This window comes from Eschrichtius robustus, chromosome 6 (genome assembly GCF_028021215.1).
Source record: "Eschrichtius robustus isolate mEscRob2 chromosome 6, mEscRob2.pri, whole genome shotgun sequence".
Classification (NCBI taxonomy): domain Eukaryota; kingdom Metazoa; phylum Chordata; class Mammalia; order Artiodactyla; family Eschrichtiidae; genus Eschrichtius; species Eschrichtius robustus.
Window position 1 is genome coordinate 140,475,847 of NC_090829.1, and position 14,573 is coordinate 140,490,419.

A 14,573-nucleotide genomic window follows, 5' to 3' on the forward strand; every position below is an offset into this window, starting at 1 on the left:
AAAGAAAAATCTACTAGCAGGGCAACTGTAACAGCATCTCCCCTACTTTAGGAGCAGACAGCCGTATCAATGTGGGGCTTCTGTCTACCAAGTGAAAAAGCAAGAGAATCCAGAAATATGTTCTAGGTCCTTGTTTCTCCGCAGACCAGCAATATCGGCAATGTCTGGGAGCTCGTTAGAAATGCAGAACCTCACTCTAGATCTACTGAATCAGAATCTGCATTTTACCAGATTCTGGTAAACAAAAAAAAAAAATAGAGCTACCATATGATCTTGCAATCACACTCCTGGGCATATATCTGAAGAAAACCATAATTAGAAAAGATACAGGCACCCCCACTGTTCATTGCAGCACTGTTTACAATAGCCAAGACATGGAAGCAACCTAAATGTCCATCAACAGAGGAATGGATAAAGAAGATGTGGTACATGTACACAATGGAATATTACTCAGACATAAAAAAGAATGAAATAATGCCATTTGCAGCAACATGGCTGGACCTAGAGATGATCATACTAAGCGAAGTAAGCCAGACAGAGAAAGACAAATATCATGATATCGCTTATATGTGGGATCTAAAAAATATGATACAAATGAGCTTATATACAAAACAGAAAACAACAAAAAAAATGATACAAATGAGCTTATATATAAAACAGACACAGAAAACAAACTTATGGTTACTAAAGGGGGGGAGGGATAAATCAGGAGTTTGGGATTAACATATACTCACTACTATAAATAAAATAGATAACCAACAAGGACCTACTGTATAGCACGGGGAACTATAGTCAATATTTTGTAATAACCTATAAGAGAAAATAATCTGAAAAAGAAAAAATATATATACACATATATATATATACACAGTTTTATATGTATATATAAAACTGAATCATTTTGCTGTACATCTGAAACTAACATGATATTGTAAATCAACTATACTTCAATTAAAAAAAAGAATCTGGGGGCTTCCCTGGTGGTGCAGTGGTTGAGAATCTGCCTGCCAATGCAGGGGACACGAGTTCGAGCCCTGGTCTGGGAGGATCCCACATGCCACAGAGCAACTAGGCCCGTGAGCCACAGCTACTGAGCCTGCGCGTCTGGAGCCTGTGCTCCGCAACAAGAGAGGCCACGATAATGAGAGGCCCGCGCACCGCGATGAAGAGTGGCCCCCGCTTGCCGCAACTAGAGAAAGCCCTCGCACAGAAATGAAGACCCAACACAGCCAAAAATAAATAAATAAATAAATAAATTAAAAAAAAAAAAAGAATCTGTATTTTAACAAGGTCCCATTTGACTTGGGTGTACACTGAAGTTTGAGAAAGCCTGTTCTAGACAATTTCCATTATTCTTTTCTAAAAATCTGTGTTCCTACAGATAAGGATTTCAGAAATGCTATCTGAGTGTGTTAATACAAATAAATGTGTGGAAAGAGTTCTAGATTGAATGCTTTTACCTGAAATATGAGAAATGGAATTAATAGCAAGTGTCAGTAGTTAGTCTGTTACTACTTTAAACATAAAGACATTGCCCATGAAATGTGACTGGAAGAAATCAAACACCAAACTACTAACAGGAAAATATTTTGAAACTCTTAATTCATAAAGTCCTTCTCAGAGTGTGTAACCTCATCAAAATATTGAGTATTGTGTGTCTCATCTTCCCTTGAAAATCAGTCAGGACCTAAACAACTCCAAGTCTGATTTTTTGCCAAGAACTGGAGATGTTTATATGAACAATGATTAATGTGTTCATGAACATATTGCCATGGAAGATAAGTGGGCTTTTGTTTTTGTTCATGGAATTCTGCTCCAGTGTTCTCTTATCAGCTACCGATCACATGCCATGGGCACCAAGCCGCCCCCCCCCCCCCGCCTCCTGTGGGATGTGACAGTGGGGAATGTTGAACTAAGGCTTGCTGAGATGGGTGACAATCATCTCAGTGACCCTGTCAGCAGCTACAACACCTCAAAGCAGAGCCAGCTTTGAGCAGTTCTGCTTTTTGGCTCCTTGAAAAATTATTACTCTGTGTACATTTGCTATTTGCCCCTTATGGAGAGTAGATCATAAGACTTCTAGTAAGAACACAGTTTACATTTCATTTTTGGTGGTCATTTCAATCCACTCTCCATTTCTCTTCAACTTTAATCTTCAAGGTCATTAACTCATACACTTGGCAGAAGGTCCTATGTCAGGGAAGGCTTCTTTCTGGCATGGGTTCTGCTATTTTTTTTCTGTAACAGACTGTGTTTTAAAACTGAACTTTATAAAAGCCATTTCATAGGCAGCTGAGGGTTACAAAGAAGTATGCTATATGCCATGATCTAGACCAAAAACCATGAAAACTACAAATAGGGAGTTTGACTGGTGTTGGCTCCCTCCACCCCAGCACCTTTGTTTATTTTCTAGGAGTCAAGATCAGTTCCTGATTCTGAATGAGACTCCTTCCCCCAACTACTCCCTTCCCTAGACATCAATGATGTAAGCAAGCATCCTTGCTGCCCTTCCTGCAGGATTAAGTTCACCAAATTTTACACTCTCCTTTCATCAAGATTACTGAAGAACAGCCCACTAGCCCTCTTGACATCCACCCACCACTTTATTTTTTTAAAGGACCAGAACTTGGATCATGGGAGAGCTTATCCTCATTCTGGGGATCCATGCCACATTTTCAAAGTAACTCTGAAGGTCCCTGGTTGCACTGGATGTGAAAGGTTGAATTTTGCCAGCTCTCAATGAACTTAGATGCTAATGGCAAAGACAAAGACCGAGAGCTATTGACCTAAACCAATCTATAAACCCCTATTTAATGCAAGCAATTTTCAGGGTCAAGCCTACTAACATGATTAAATCACTCTCTCTTGTTTTCCTCTAGCTCTCCCTACAGTCTTCTAAACTCCTCTGTCAAAGACATGGAGATCTGGGGGCATTTTGCCTTCCCTTTTCAACTAGGTGTACAGATGTACAGATCTGTGGTTAGAGTACAGTTAGGGCAAAGCCAAGAATGCATTTTCAGCCATTTGCTGTGATACAGGCTTTACTTAACTGAGGAGACAGTGCATTGGCTGTGTCATCTTGCTATGACTGGAGATGCTGAATGGCACTGAGCTGCAAACTCCAAAGGAGGAATCATTTCAGATTCTGAGAAACCCTTGAGGAGCACCAGATGAAAAGGGAAAGTCAAGGCTGCACTTGCAGACCCAAGTCTCCAGTCTCTTTCGATAAAATCCTAGATGCGTATCATGGTGCGTGGATTACCACGGTGATGGAGGAGGAGAAGGTGGGGTTACAGATCGTCCTGGGCACACACCAGAGCTTTCACATACACTGCTCCTAGGATGCCAGGCAGGGTTCACATCATGAGGTCAAAAACCAGCTTGCAAGTTTCTCTGAGTCAGACCTGTCTCTGTTTATGCCACTTGAGGCCTCAAGGGGCCATGGCCATGTGTTCATGGTCAAAAAGCATGTGTTCAGCAAAGAAGGAGGGTGTTTACAGGGGAGATGGGGAAAGGGCTTCTGGTCATAATAACTGACTACCCAAGAAACACATGCGACACCATGAAATTCGATCATAAAAAAAGAACGTAAACGGATCTGCCTATGTGCTAGCACTTTCTAAGAGGAGAGGAGAGACTCATCTAAATGCTAATTCAACAAAGGGATCATGAAAGAGGGTGCATTTTGAATCAGGAAAATTTGGATAAAATTAATAGGAACAAGCATAGAGGGGATGAGGCATGAACAAAAGAGTATATTGTCCATCATGTGTTATCCTGTAAGGTCACTGAACAGTCCCGGACAATTGTGGGGGCGCGAAACTGAAACGACAGGGCAGGCAGTAAGGGGACTCTGGAATAAATGATCTTTTTGGGAAGCTGGGCCATGACAAGAAGAAAAGGTAGACGGGGGTGGTTACTTGAGGAGGAAGGAAAGGAAGGAAGTGGGGAGGGAACACTGGGAAGCTGGACTCAGCAGGATGACACAGGTGGGAGGAAGGAGTCCTCTGTCTCCGTGGACGTGGGATTAGAGAAATGGATGGACACCAAGAGTGTCCATCAGCAAACCAAGAGTGCAGGGGAACGGGAACTTGGGTCTCTGTCCCCAAGGACCCAAGGACCTCTCCCAAGGAAAGTCAGCAACCAGCTCTTCTGAAAGCAGTCAGATACCCACCAACCAAAGGGACACAGTCAGATTCCCAGTGACCCCCTCCCCCCATGATCTGCAACACCCATCCCCCCTGACCCATCACAAACTTCTCCAACTGCACCGTTATAAGCTTTCACACTCACAAAACCATTCCTGCAAGGTTGATCACTGGTCCACCCAAGGTATACAAACAAGTCTATTCTCCAAGTTTGAATCCCTCAGTCTGGCTGACAGCAAATCATTCTCTGGCTCATTCACTCTGATTTTCAATTCTTTGTAGCTCAGACACTAATATTTGTATCTCCTTTCAGAATCACAGCAGCAATCACCAAAACACGTATTTTGGTACAAATCAAGTCACACTTGAATGACAGACCCAAGAAAAGAGCATTATCAGGGCTTTGCTAGGTGAATTAGCGTTTGCCACCCTTGTCTCCCCCTGGGCTGAAGCACAGAGTGGTGTCCCAGCCAGAGTCCTCCAGGCCACTCTCCTCTCTGACACCTGGACGCGCCGTATCTTCCAAATCCACCATGTCCTCAAATAGGGAGGAAAGGAGCTCCAGGACCCATTGTTCCGTCTATGAAGCAACAGGCAGCCGGCCGGCTGCTCCGACCATCATGTTGAACGAACTCATGCGGCCACACAGCCCTGACACCAGCTCACAATCCCTGGCTTTTGCAACTAGAGGCATCCATGAAATTGCTTCAAACAAACAAACAAATAAGCAACCCATGGCCAAATGTTTCACAGATAGCTTTGACTTCTGTGAGTATGTATGGAAACTACTTTAAAACACTCACAAAACCATTGTGATTTTCCTACACGTCCCATGTCCTCCCAAGGGACCATTTACTGGCGGTAAACTCAGGAATGTCTAGAGCTAGTGTGACACATGCACTTTCATTGTCCTTTCTCAGTACCCACGGCGGGTTTCTTTAGGGTCAATCTAGTTCACTCCAGACCCTGGGTCTTGTCCACGATCAAATATCCTGTGTCAGAGGTAACTAAGCACTATCGCCAAGCCTTTCCACTATGCTTCCCAGGAGGAATGGTGGCAGACTTTATGAGGTTAAAGGACAGAAAATCGCCAGCCTGAAGTCACAGTACCAGGGCTGTGTCAGGGTGAGAAAAGCTCCGAGAAGCATCTTCACCCGGGCTATTTAGCTCACTGGCCCCCCTGTCTTTTTCACTGGGAAGAAACAGCAGTGCCAAGCTTAGTGCCTGGGACCAGTTCAAACCAGGACTTGGGCAGCCTGGACACGTGACAGACGTCCAAGAGCAACAGCTTGGGTCTAAGAAGACGTGAGTTCTAGATCCACGTGTGAATAGGGAAAAACCATCCCACAGCCCTAATCACGATTCCTCAGCTGTGAGGCTGGCATGTGTCATCCAGCTCATGGGGTTGTACATCCCAGCTAGGGGACAGATGTTTGAGCCATGCTTGCCCAATGTCACCCCCTCCTTCTCCACCTGGCAACACCTAATCCTCCTCTGGCATATGGTCCTTCCTCTGCAACGCTTCCTTCCCCCTTTCATGGAGGGATGAATTCCTTTCCCTTCCTGTTCCCACAGCCTCTGTCGTTAGAGGTGTTGCCTCTACTATAAAATCAGTGCTTTAGGTTAAACATCCATATCTGTCTCTCCGGCTCTAGGTACCTAGCCCGTAAGGTTAAATGTATATGTGTGTGATGTTTCTGGCTCTAGGTGGCTTTACGTCTAGAAACATCTAGAGCTTTAGGCTGTGTGCCTGTGGGCTTGTTCTCTGCTGCACCCCCGTGGCTGGCACTCAGGAGGCTCCATGGATAACTGTGGAATGAACAGGCCAGCTTTCTGAAGACAGGAAGCTTTCTAAAGTCTGGTTCATCCTTAGATTCCCAGAATCTAACATCGTGCTTGGCACTAATAGACACTTGATAAATAGTGATTCTTTCTTTTTTTTTTTTTAATAGTGATTCTTTTCGTGAATGACGCGTAAATTAATAACCTAATCAAGTCATCGGGAAAGACACGAAGTTAAGACTCAGGTGTAAATATGATTGATTACATGCTTCTGCTCTGAAAGACTGGCTCTCGTGACAGCTGGGAACCAGTCACTAGCGTTAGGGGGCTGCCTCCTGCTCTGTGCTGTGCCTTGAGGACGGATAGATTACACTTATGTCCTTCTGTAAACTCGAAACCGGATGGATTCCTTATCGCCAGGCATCCAGGATGCCTTCTTGGCCCATCTGTCTTTGAGAGCAGCTAGTGAAGGGGCTGACCTGCTTATAATCCCACAGTTCAGGGACTGTTCGCGTGAGCTCTGAATGGAACGGTCTGATTCTAGGCGCCAGATCCACAGAGGCAGAATAAGACTGTTTAGAGGTCCGATCCAAGATCAGCTGTCTTTGTGTCTCGTGACGTAGGTCACGGATCTCACAGGACATCCTGGGATGTCTCTCAATAAAGAGATTACACAGGGGTGTTTTCGTACCTGGCCTAGTTGTAATTCTTTGCGTAGCTTCAGGATATACTGAAGTATTTGGGAAAATAAAAGCTGCACCCCCTGCAGACAAAAGGAAAGACAAAACATGTGAAGGTCTTTTGCTGTGGTCGTTGATCTGATCTCAGCAACAGCGCCTCATCTACTTTGCCCCGTGACAACCAAGGGAGGTGGCCTACTAGAACCTGCCACGCCAGACTTCGGGAGAAGGGACTAGCACACGGGTCAGAAACAGATGCTGAAGATGGAAGAGATGTGACTCTCTCTGTGCCCCACTTGGCATAAGGCGTCTTGTGTTTTGATTTTACAGCTTCCTCCTGAAGCCCATCTGTGGGTCTGCCCATCCCCCTGCAAGCTCATTTTACTAAAACAATTCTATGGTGGATGTTTTAATTTTCAAATTGTATAAAACCCATAAAACACTTAACAGAGCCCTTGGAAAGTAGTACCAAAGAATGATAAATATTTTGCCAAAGAATCTATGGATCTTTTTAAAAATTAATCTGTATCTCTGTTCAGATGCACATTTTCCCTTTCTCTCTCTCCATCAATTCTCAAATTGTTAGTGGAAATGATTCTCTTTTCACAGGTCAGTCCGTTTGGAATTTGTTGTCCTGCTTTTCGATTGCTTCTATGTTTAGCAATAGGAAAAATAATGAAGTCAGAGCTTTCCTGACACTTCCATCCTCTGCTAAAAATTTTTTAAATGACTAAGAAATTATCAGAAAGTGTGTGTATCTCCAAGGCATTTCCTAAGGGAGGGGAATTACTTTGTCTAAGGTGCTTGCTATTTCTGGCCACAAGGTCATTAATAGGCTGATTGTGTAACCTACATTGAAAAAGTGTATTATTGACTCAAAGCAATTTTTTTTTAAATTTCAGATTAAAAGCACAACATTCTGGCTATTGGAGATCAACTAGCAATCCCTTTGTAATACTCAAGCCTGGACTCACTCACATCATACATTTAAAAATAACATGGCAAGTATTTGGAAAATGGCTTTATTCCTATGTGAGGGCTGATCATGAATTGGCTGGCTTGCCTATGAGGGGTTACTGAAGTCTTTCCAACACTAGATGGTTTTCTCCCTAGCCTGGTGGTGGCAGACGGTCCCTGCAGGCTGATAACAGTGGGGTGAGCAGCCTGCGGCCATGCTTCTGTAAGTGTCTCCATCACCAGGGAGGAAATGGGTGTGACCAGGACCACATTCATCCACAGAAAGCCCAGCCTCTACTCTCAGCCTTTACTAGGATGGGGGGGAGGAGGGTTAGCCAGGAAGAAGCATCACGTTAAACTCTATCAGGCTCAGGCAAAAAAAAAAAAAAAATAGATAAATAAATAAAATGTAGAATCAATGGTTAGACATAGAATAGCAGGTATTTAGTTAGTCACTAATTTCAAATCTTCCGAAGTCATAACACAGTTTCCCTCACAACAAAAGCTCCCCAAAAGTAACCGACATTCCCTCCTACTGCCTTTTGCAAATGTACAAAGACTGTGCAAGAAGATTCAAGTCAAGTTGAATGGCCTAAAACTTTACCAAAAAGGGGAAAGCAAAACTCCTGCTTGTCCTAGTAAACATTCCTTTAAGAATAAAAATTTTAAAAGGAAAAGAAGAAAAAAGGAGCATGCTAAGGGCCCCTTTATATGGAACATGCTTTTAGTTTCTACAGTCAGCACAGAGCATATTTGAGGACTAACAGCAGCAGACTGTAATCCAGCAAATGTGAGCTAAGGCTACGGCTGAAGGCTAATTCTGCACATCTCCTGGTTGAAAGAAATCCTTTGACTGGCAAGGGAAGCGGGGGAGTGTTCAGAGACCAAAGAGTGCCTCCTGCCTTGAGGCTGTGGTACCGCCAACACACAGCCTCAACCTACCAAGGACCCCTCAACCATCCACCTCTGACTTCTGCCTTCCTGATGCACTGACTGTCCCACATTCTACCTGTAAAGCATGCAACCTGTAAACAAAACCCTACACTTGTCCTGGGGGGAAGGGGCAGGGCCAGCATTACCTGTGTTTCTAGCATGCATTAACCGTGGAGAGTTTTGTAAGGCTTTATCAACATCATCTGAAGTCAAATGTGGAAGAGGTGCTACAAAACAAAACAAAAAGCAACATCCAAATGAAAAAAGAGAGAGAGAATTACCTTCCTTGAAAAAAAAAAAAAAAAAAAGAAGAAAAAGAAGGAAAACATCCACCCCACTCCCCACCCTATTATCATGGGCTGCGTGGAAATCTCTCCATGGCCCTGCTACTGGTTAGCATGTTAAAACCTAGGTGGGGATCCATATTGAGTTCAGGGAAGAAGTGGTTGGGATGCCAAGCAAAGCATTTACACCAAAGAGTTCACACCACCCACTGCTGCACTATCTCTACTATCTCCTTCTGATCATGCTTGACATTTGAAATATTAAAGCATGCAGCAGACTCTGTGGATTCATGCCTCTCATTGCCAAGACGCCATTCCCATTGCGACAGGCTAAGCCACATCTCAAGATACCAAGTGAAAATGTTCCTCATTTTGTGTTCCAGTGGGATACGAAGGGGAGCTTGGTTTGGCTTTAGGGAAGATAAACTCCACAATTCCCATCAAGTAGGAGCCTTTCCATAATGTTTCTATTTCTATTTGGGCATCATAGAGATGAAATAATGTGTGACCAGATAAAGCTCTGTTTCCCTTTGGCATATGATCTTCTTGGCTGGGGGACCCTGGAGGAGGCAGCTGAATGGTAGTTGACTTTGCCACTTCTCGTAAAAGCACTGACTACTTCTCATTACGCAATCACCTAAGTCATCACTTATAAGCATTCTCTCAGATCCTAATGGGAATTGGGTTAGGGCAGCAAGATGCTGTTGGCAACTGGGCTGAACCCTCGCATCTTACGTTAACAAGGACCTCTCGACAGTGCTCTCTGTGGGAGCGGGGACTGCCTTACTCTCTCTGAGGTAGTGGAGATGCGACAGAAGGATGTCAGCGTTGTAGCTCGGGGTGAGCCTCTGAAAGTCGTCTTTGGTCATCTTGCACAGCTCCTTCCCGTCAATATTCTGGAACAATAAGATGTCGACGTCCGGAAGGCCATATTCTTTCACTGCCCACTCCAGCCACTGCCGGACATGGTCCGTACTCCATAGCATAGGATCTGAAAGGGGATGGAAGCGTATTTGGTCAACTCCTGAAGACAAATTTCTGGGGTAGAGCCATATCCCAGGTGGGATCTCCCACCAGCCATAGCTATCCAGAGCATCCCCTCCCACTCTTCCAGAAGCACAGCCTCAAGCCAGGCTCAGGGACCAGTCCGAGGAGAATGTCTGAGGAAGACCAACTGACTCACAGTCAGAGATCATTGTCTTTAAAGTGAATTGTTCTGGAAGTTTAGGATTATTCACACCACCTGCCCTTTTGTTGCTCAGATAATCTAAAGTTTCCTGTAGGGATGGGATTTTCTTTTTATTAGTTTCTTTTAATTTTTATTTATTCATTTATTCATATAAAAATATGTGTGGTGTGTGTGTATATATATATGAATCACTTTGCTGTATACCTGAAACTAATACAACATTGTAAATCAACTATACTTCAATTTAAAAAAGAATGGGAAAAAATGAATAAGAATAAATGAAAACTTTCTTTCCTCAGAAAACTACTGGTATCTTTATATGAAATAAGAGCAACACATATCAGGAAGATGTTAATTACAGATTACCAAAAAAAAAAATAAAAACCCATACAGTATTTGTATGAAATACTGAAAAATATTGACCACAGAATTGGAGATGATGTGTAGGTCAACCAGAACCCTAGCACATCCCAGGAGCTAGTGTTTCTAAGAAAGAGCCGTCAGTTACATGCTTTTCCTGCAGAGAACTTGGTTTTGCAACTAACTCACACCTGCAGGAGGCAAGCTGGCTGGGGGGCTTTCACATTCCACAGCTGGGGCACAAACACCCCACAGGATGCAGGCGGTGTCATCAGGCTTTGCTGCCACGTATGGGAGGGGACCCCTGCATGACCAGGAGAGCAGGTCTCTGGGGAAAAGGAGCAAGTGATCCCCAACGGAAACACAAGCTGGGACCACCCCACACAAACAGCCTGGGTGGAGGGGTACCCAGGGTGCCTCGCCAGCAGACGGGGCTCCTCCCTGGGGTCCCTGAGCGCAGAGAGACACCTGGGCAAAGGAGCAGGAGCCCAGAGTCCTGATCCCAGGGTCTCTCAACGCTGCAGCCTCCAGAGGCTGCTTCTCCTTTCTGTGTCTGTTTCCCATGTGAAATGAAAGCCTTGGTCTGGGTCCTCTGGACAGGCTCATAGAAGGCAGGCGTGCCACGATACTCAGATCATCGTGAGTGAAAATATCTGCTGTGGGAATACATCACCCTTTTGAATTGCTTTCTAGCCAATAGTTTTAGAAGCTTGTTTGGTCTTACTAATGTTTCAGGCTGCTCAAGAATGGGCATGCGATGTGCTGTTGGGATACATTTTCGGTTTCCAGGGTCAGTCGCAGTAACAGTGAGAAACAGCCAGCCAGCCACGGTCACCAGAATTCTCCTCCCTTTCTCCCTCCCTCCCATCCTTCCTTCTTTCCTTTCTTTTTCTTTCTCACTCTCTTTCTGCCTCCCCCTCCTTCCCTTCTTTTGTTCATTCCCTACTTTTTCATATCTTTTTTAATAGAAAGAAATTCTTTCAACTCCAATACAATGCATCCCTAACCCATTCCCCTCCTGGACACTCCAGGAGGAACCACTATCCTGAAATGATACATGCCTCATCCCTATACACATCTGAATACTTTTACCATATCCACTGTATATACATTGTTGTGTGCCTTTAAGTTAACATAAACGGTATCTGATTTGCTTTTGGCGTTCGGCACTGTATTTTCAAGATGTGTCCAAGTCAATCCACGGAGGTATATTTCATCATTTAAGCCGCTCTCGGATATCCCCACCCCCCCACAAATATACCCAACTTACTTATCAATGAAGACCCCTGTGTCTCCCTCCCCACCCACATGTGAAGCAATCTGCATTGGTCCACAGCCTGGGTTCCACATTAGAATCATGGGGAGATAAAAACCTACTGATGTCTGGTCTCACCCACGAAGATTCTGAGTTAATTCTGCTGGAGGGCAGCCCGGGCATCAGGGTTGTTAAAAGCTGTCCAGGTAATTCTAAAGTGGTTCAGACCATCTACCCTGGGGCTTCACTTCTCAGAGTGTGGTCGTGGGATCTAATTAGAAATGCAGAATCCCAGGTGCTGCCACAGGCCTACTGAATCAGAGTCTATATTTTCATAGGATTCTCAGCTGATCTGTGTGCACGTTAAGCTTGAGAAAGTGCTGGCCTAGGTGAGTACCTAGATGTAGAATAGCTGGTCATAGGGCGCATGCGTAGAAGCTATAAACTAAGAACTCTGGTTCTGCTACAAAGCGCACAACATCTACAAAAGCTCAAATGGCAGTGTTGACAGAAAGCTGTGCATATTCCTTTGTAATCCAAACACATGGAAACATTTTGTTAGCCTGTGAAAACCGAATGTGTATTGGGAATGTTAACTCTGTCCAAGTCACTGAAGTTCAGATGGCTCTTTGCCATTGGGTCAGCATTCTGCTTTCAGGGATAAAATGTTCTAAACTCCAGAATGTTTCCATAGAAAGTCCTTTTTTTCCTTTTTCTCATGGTATGTCATGACTCCTCGTTATTCAGGAACAGATCATATATTGGTCTTAGGATGCCCTGAATTCAAGTCCTCTTTCCTTGGTTCTGTGCAGAGGACAGTTAAACGGCCCTCTCGGAGAGAAGACCCTCCCTTCCACAGGGGTCCCCAAGCCATTTCCTATAAATTCCACCACTAGGTATTAGCCAAACTCTTCTTTTTGTTTTGTTTTGCCTTTAACAACCTGGAAGGACTATGTTTTGGTGTAACTACCTCCTAGAAATCTGTTCATTCTAAGAAGGCATTTTCTTCTCTTAATGGTGGAAACAGATATTCTAAAAATGATACATAAACATCTTCCTGAAAGTTCCTGGGTTCATGTTAAAACGGTCAAATGACGTCTTAGGAAGATAGCCAAAAAAGAAGTCCAGTCTCTCCAGCATCCCTTGGTGTGCCTGTTAATTGGTTTCCCTCGCTAAGCCCAAGGTTGTAATGGCTCATTCAATTTTCCTTTAAGGGAATCACATGCAAGACCCCACAGACCAATTCCTCCTTGACCTGCCCTGTTATAACCCCTAAATTCGCACTTTGGATTGGTCAAATGGCCATTCTCTTGTACTGCTGGCATAAGCGTAAATTGCTACAACCTTTCCAATGAACAACTCGGCAATACATTTCAAATGCCTTTTAAAAAACTGTGTGTATAGTCTCTAAACTAAAAATTCCACTTCTAGAAATTTATCCTTAGGAAATCAGAGAGGAAGTGCGCAATGATTTATTTTCAAGGATGTTCTTTGTAGTGTTGTTTATAATAGCAAAACATTGGAAACACCCTAAATGTCCCACAGAAAGAGAACTAGTTAAGTTGTTGTACATTTAGGAACAGTCCTGTGATATTTAGAAACTAAAAATTACACTTCTGAATGTAGTTATTGATATGAAAACTGTTCAAAATAGATTAAATTTAAACATTTGAAACATTATGGTAGAATAATTATATTTTGCAAAGAAATATAAACATAACCATGGAAAGAATTTTGGAGAGATATACAGTGAAATGGCAACTACTGTCTCTGAAAAAAAGGAATGGAGATTTAAAAGTTTTCTTTTCACTAAACTTTATCTTCTCTCTTTCCTACAATACACATATAATACTGGGGTTAAAAAGTTATTTATAAAAAAAAGTATTCTCTATGTTTCAAAATCAAAACAAGGTTTTATAAAGGATTATATATATATATAATATATATACATTTGTTAAAGTGTTTTTATAAAACTTTCTAGAGTATAATATTTTAATGTTACTTTCTCATACAGTTTGTTAATGGAAACTGCTTCATTTGAAAAGAATAAAATTACACAAAGTCAGGTTACTCCTGTATCCTTTTGGAATTTGATCTCCATACCTCTGCCCTATACATTTATAAGCAAAGAATATTAAAAACAAAATACAGCCACATGATAGAGTAAATGAGATGTTCCTTTCTAACCTGTCCATGGGGCGCCGTTACTCTGGACCTACTCTACAGGTGTAAAGAGAACAGTCTGGGGGCTTCCCTGGTGGCGCAGTGGTTGAGAATCTGCCTGCCAATGCAGGGGACACGGGTTCGAGCCGTGGTCTGGGAGGATCCCACATGCCGCGGAGCAACTGGGCCTGTGAGCCACAACTACTGAGCCTGCGCGTCTGGAGCCTGTGCTCCGCAACAAGAGAGGCCGCGATAGTGAGAGGCCTGCGCACCGCGATGAAGAGTAGTCCCCGCTTGCCACAACTAGAGAAAGCCCTCGCACAGAAACGAAGACCCAACACAGCCATAAATAAATAAAATTAAAAAAAAAAAAAAAAAAGAGAACAGTCTGCAAGGGGCAAATCTAAACTCTTCAGCCTAAAGCACGTGACTCTTAGGTTTCGGGGCCCACCGTCTTCATAGGTATCATCCCCAGTCCTTCCCCAACCCCTTCACCCTACACACATCCAGCTGCCATCTCCTGAGCCCACACCCCCTGCCTGCGCCCACACACCACCCACTGCTTGAGGATTCGCCCCTTCTTGCATCCTCACCCACACTCACTACCTGCTTTGGGTGTCTGTCCTCCACGCTCTTGAGGTGTAAGCACTTATCGTGAATCTCTGGGCAGGGAACTGATAACAAGACAGGAGGCCCTGTCCCTGCCCTGATGGCAGAGCCCACCCTGGGCTCCCCACAAACTCCCTGGGCCAGGCATGGATGGTGTCACTGTAGACAGTGTTGTTTAGGGTTCAGGTCAGTGTGTGGGGTCCCAGCTCACTC

The 14,573-nt window shown here is 43.9% G+C and overlaps 1 protein-coding gene across 4 annotated transcripts in view; it reads right to left on the bottom strand.

The window, feature by feature from the left end:
* Positions 1-14,573, bottom strand: part of ERG (ETS transcription factor ERG) — a 199,923-nt gene that overhangs the window by 12,371 nt on the left and 172,979 nt on the right. For 2 of the 4 annotated variants that reach the window (XM_068547087.1, XM_068547088.1), the window contains 3 exons: positions 9,572-9,775; positions 8,647-8,727; positions 6,622-6,693 (listed from right to left, as the gene is read on the bottom strand). In XM_068547087.1, coding sequence (XP_068403188.1) covers positions 6,622-6,693; positions 8,647-8,727; positions 9,572-9,775 — 357 coding nt within the window. The remainder of the gene's footprint in view (positions 1-6,621; positions 6,694-8,646; positions 8,728-9,571; positions 9,776-14,573) is intronic. The other 2 variants (XM_068547089.1, XM_068547090.1) reach the window with 2 other exon arrangements.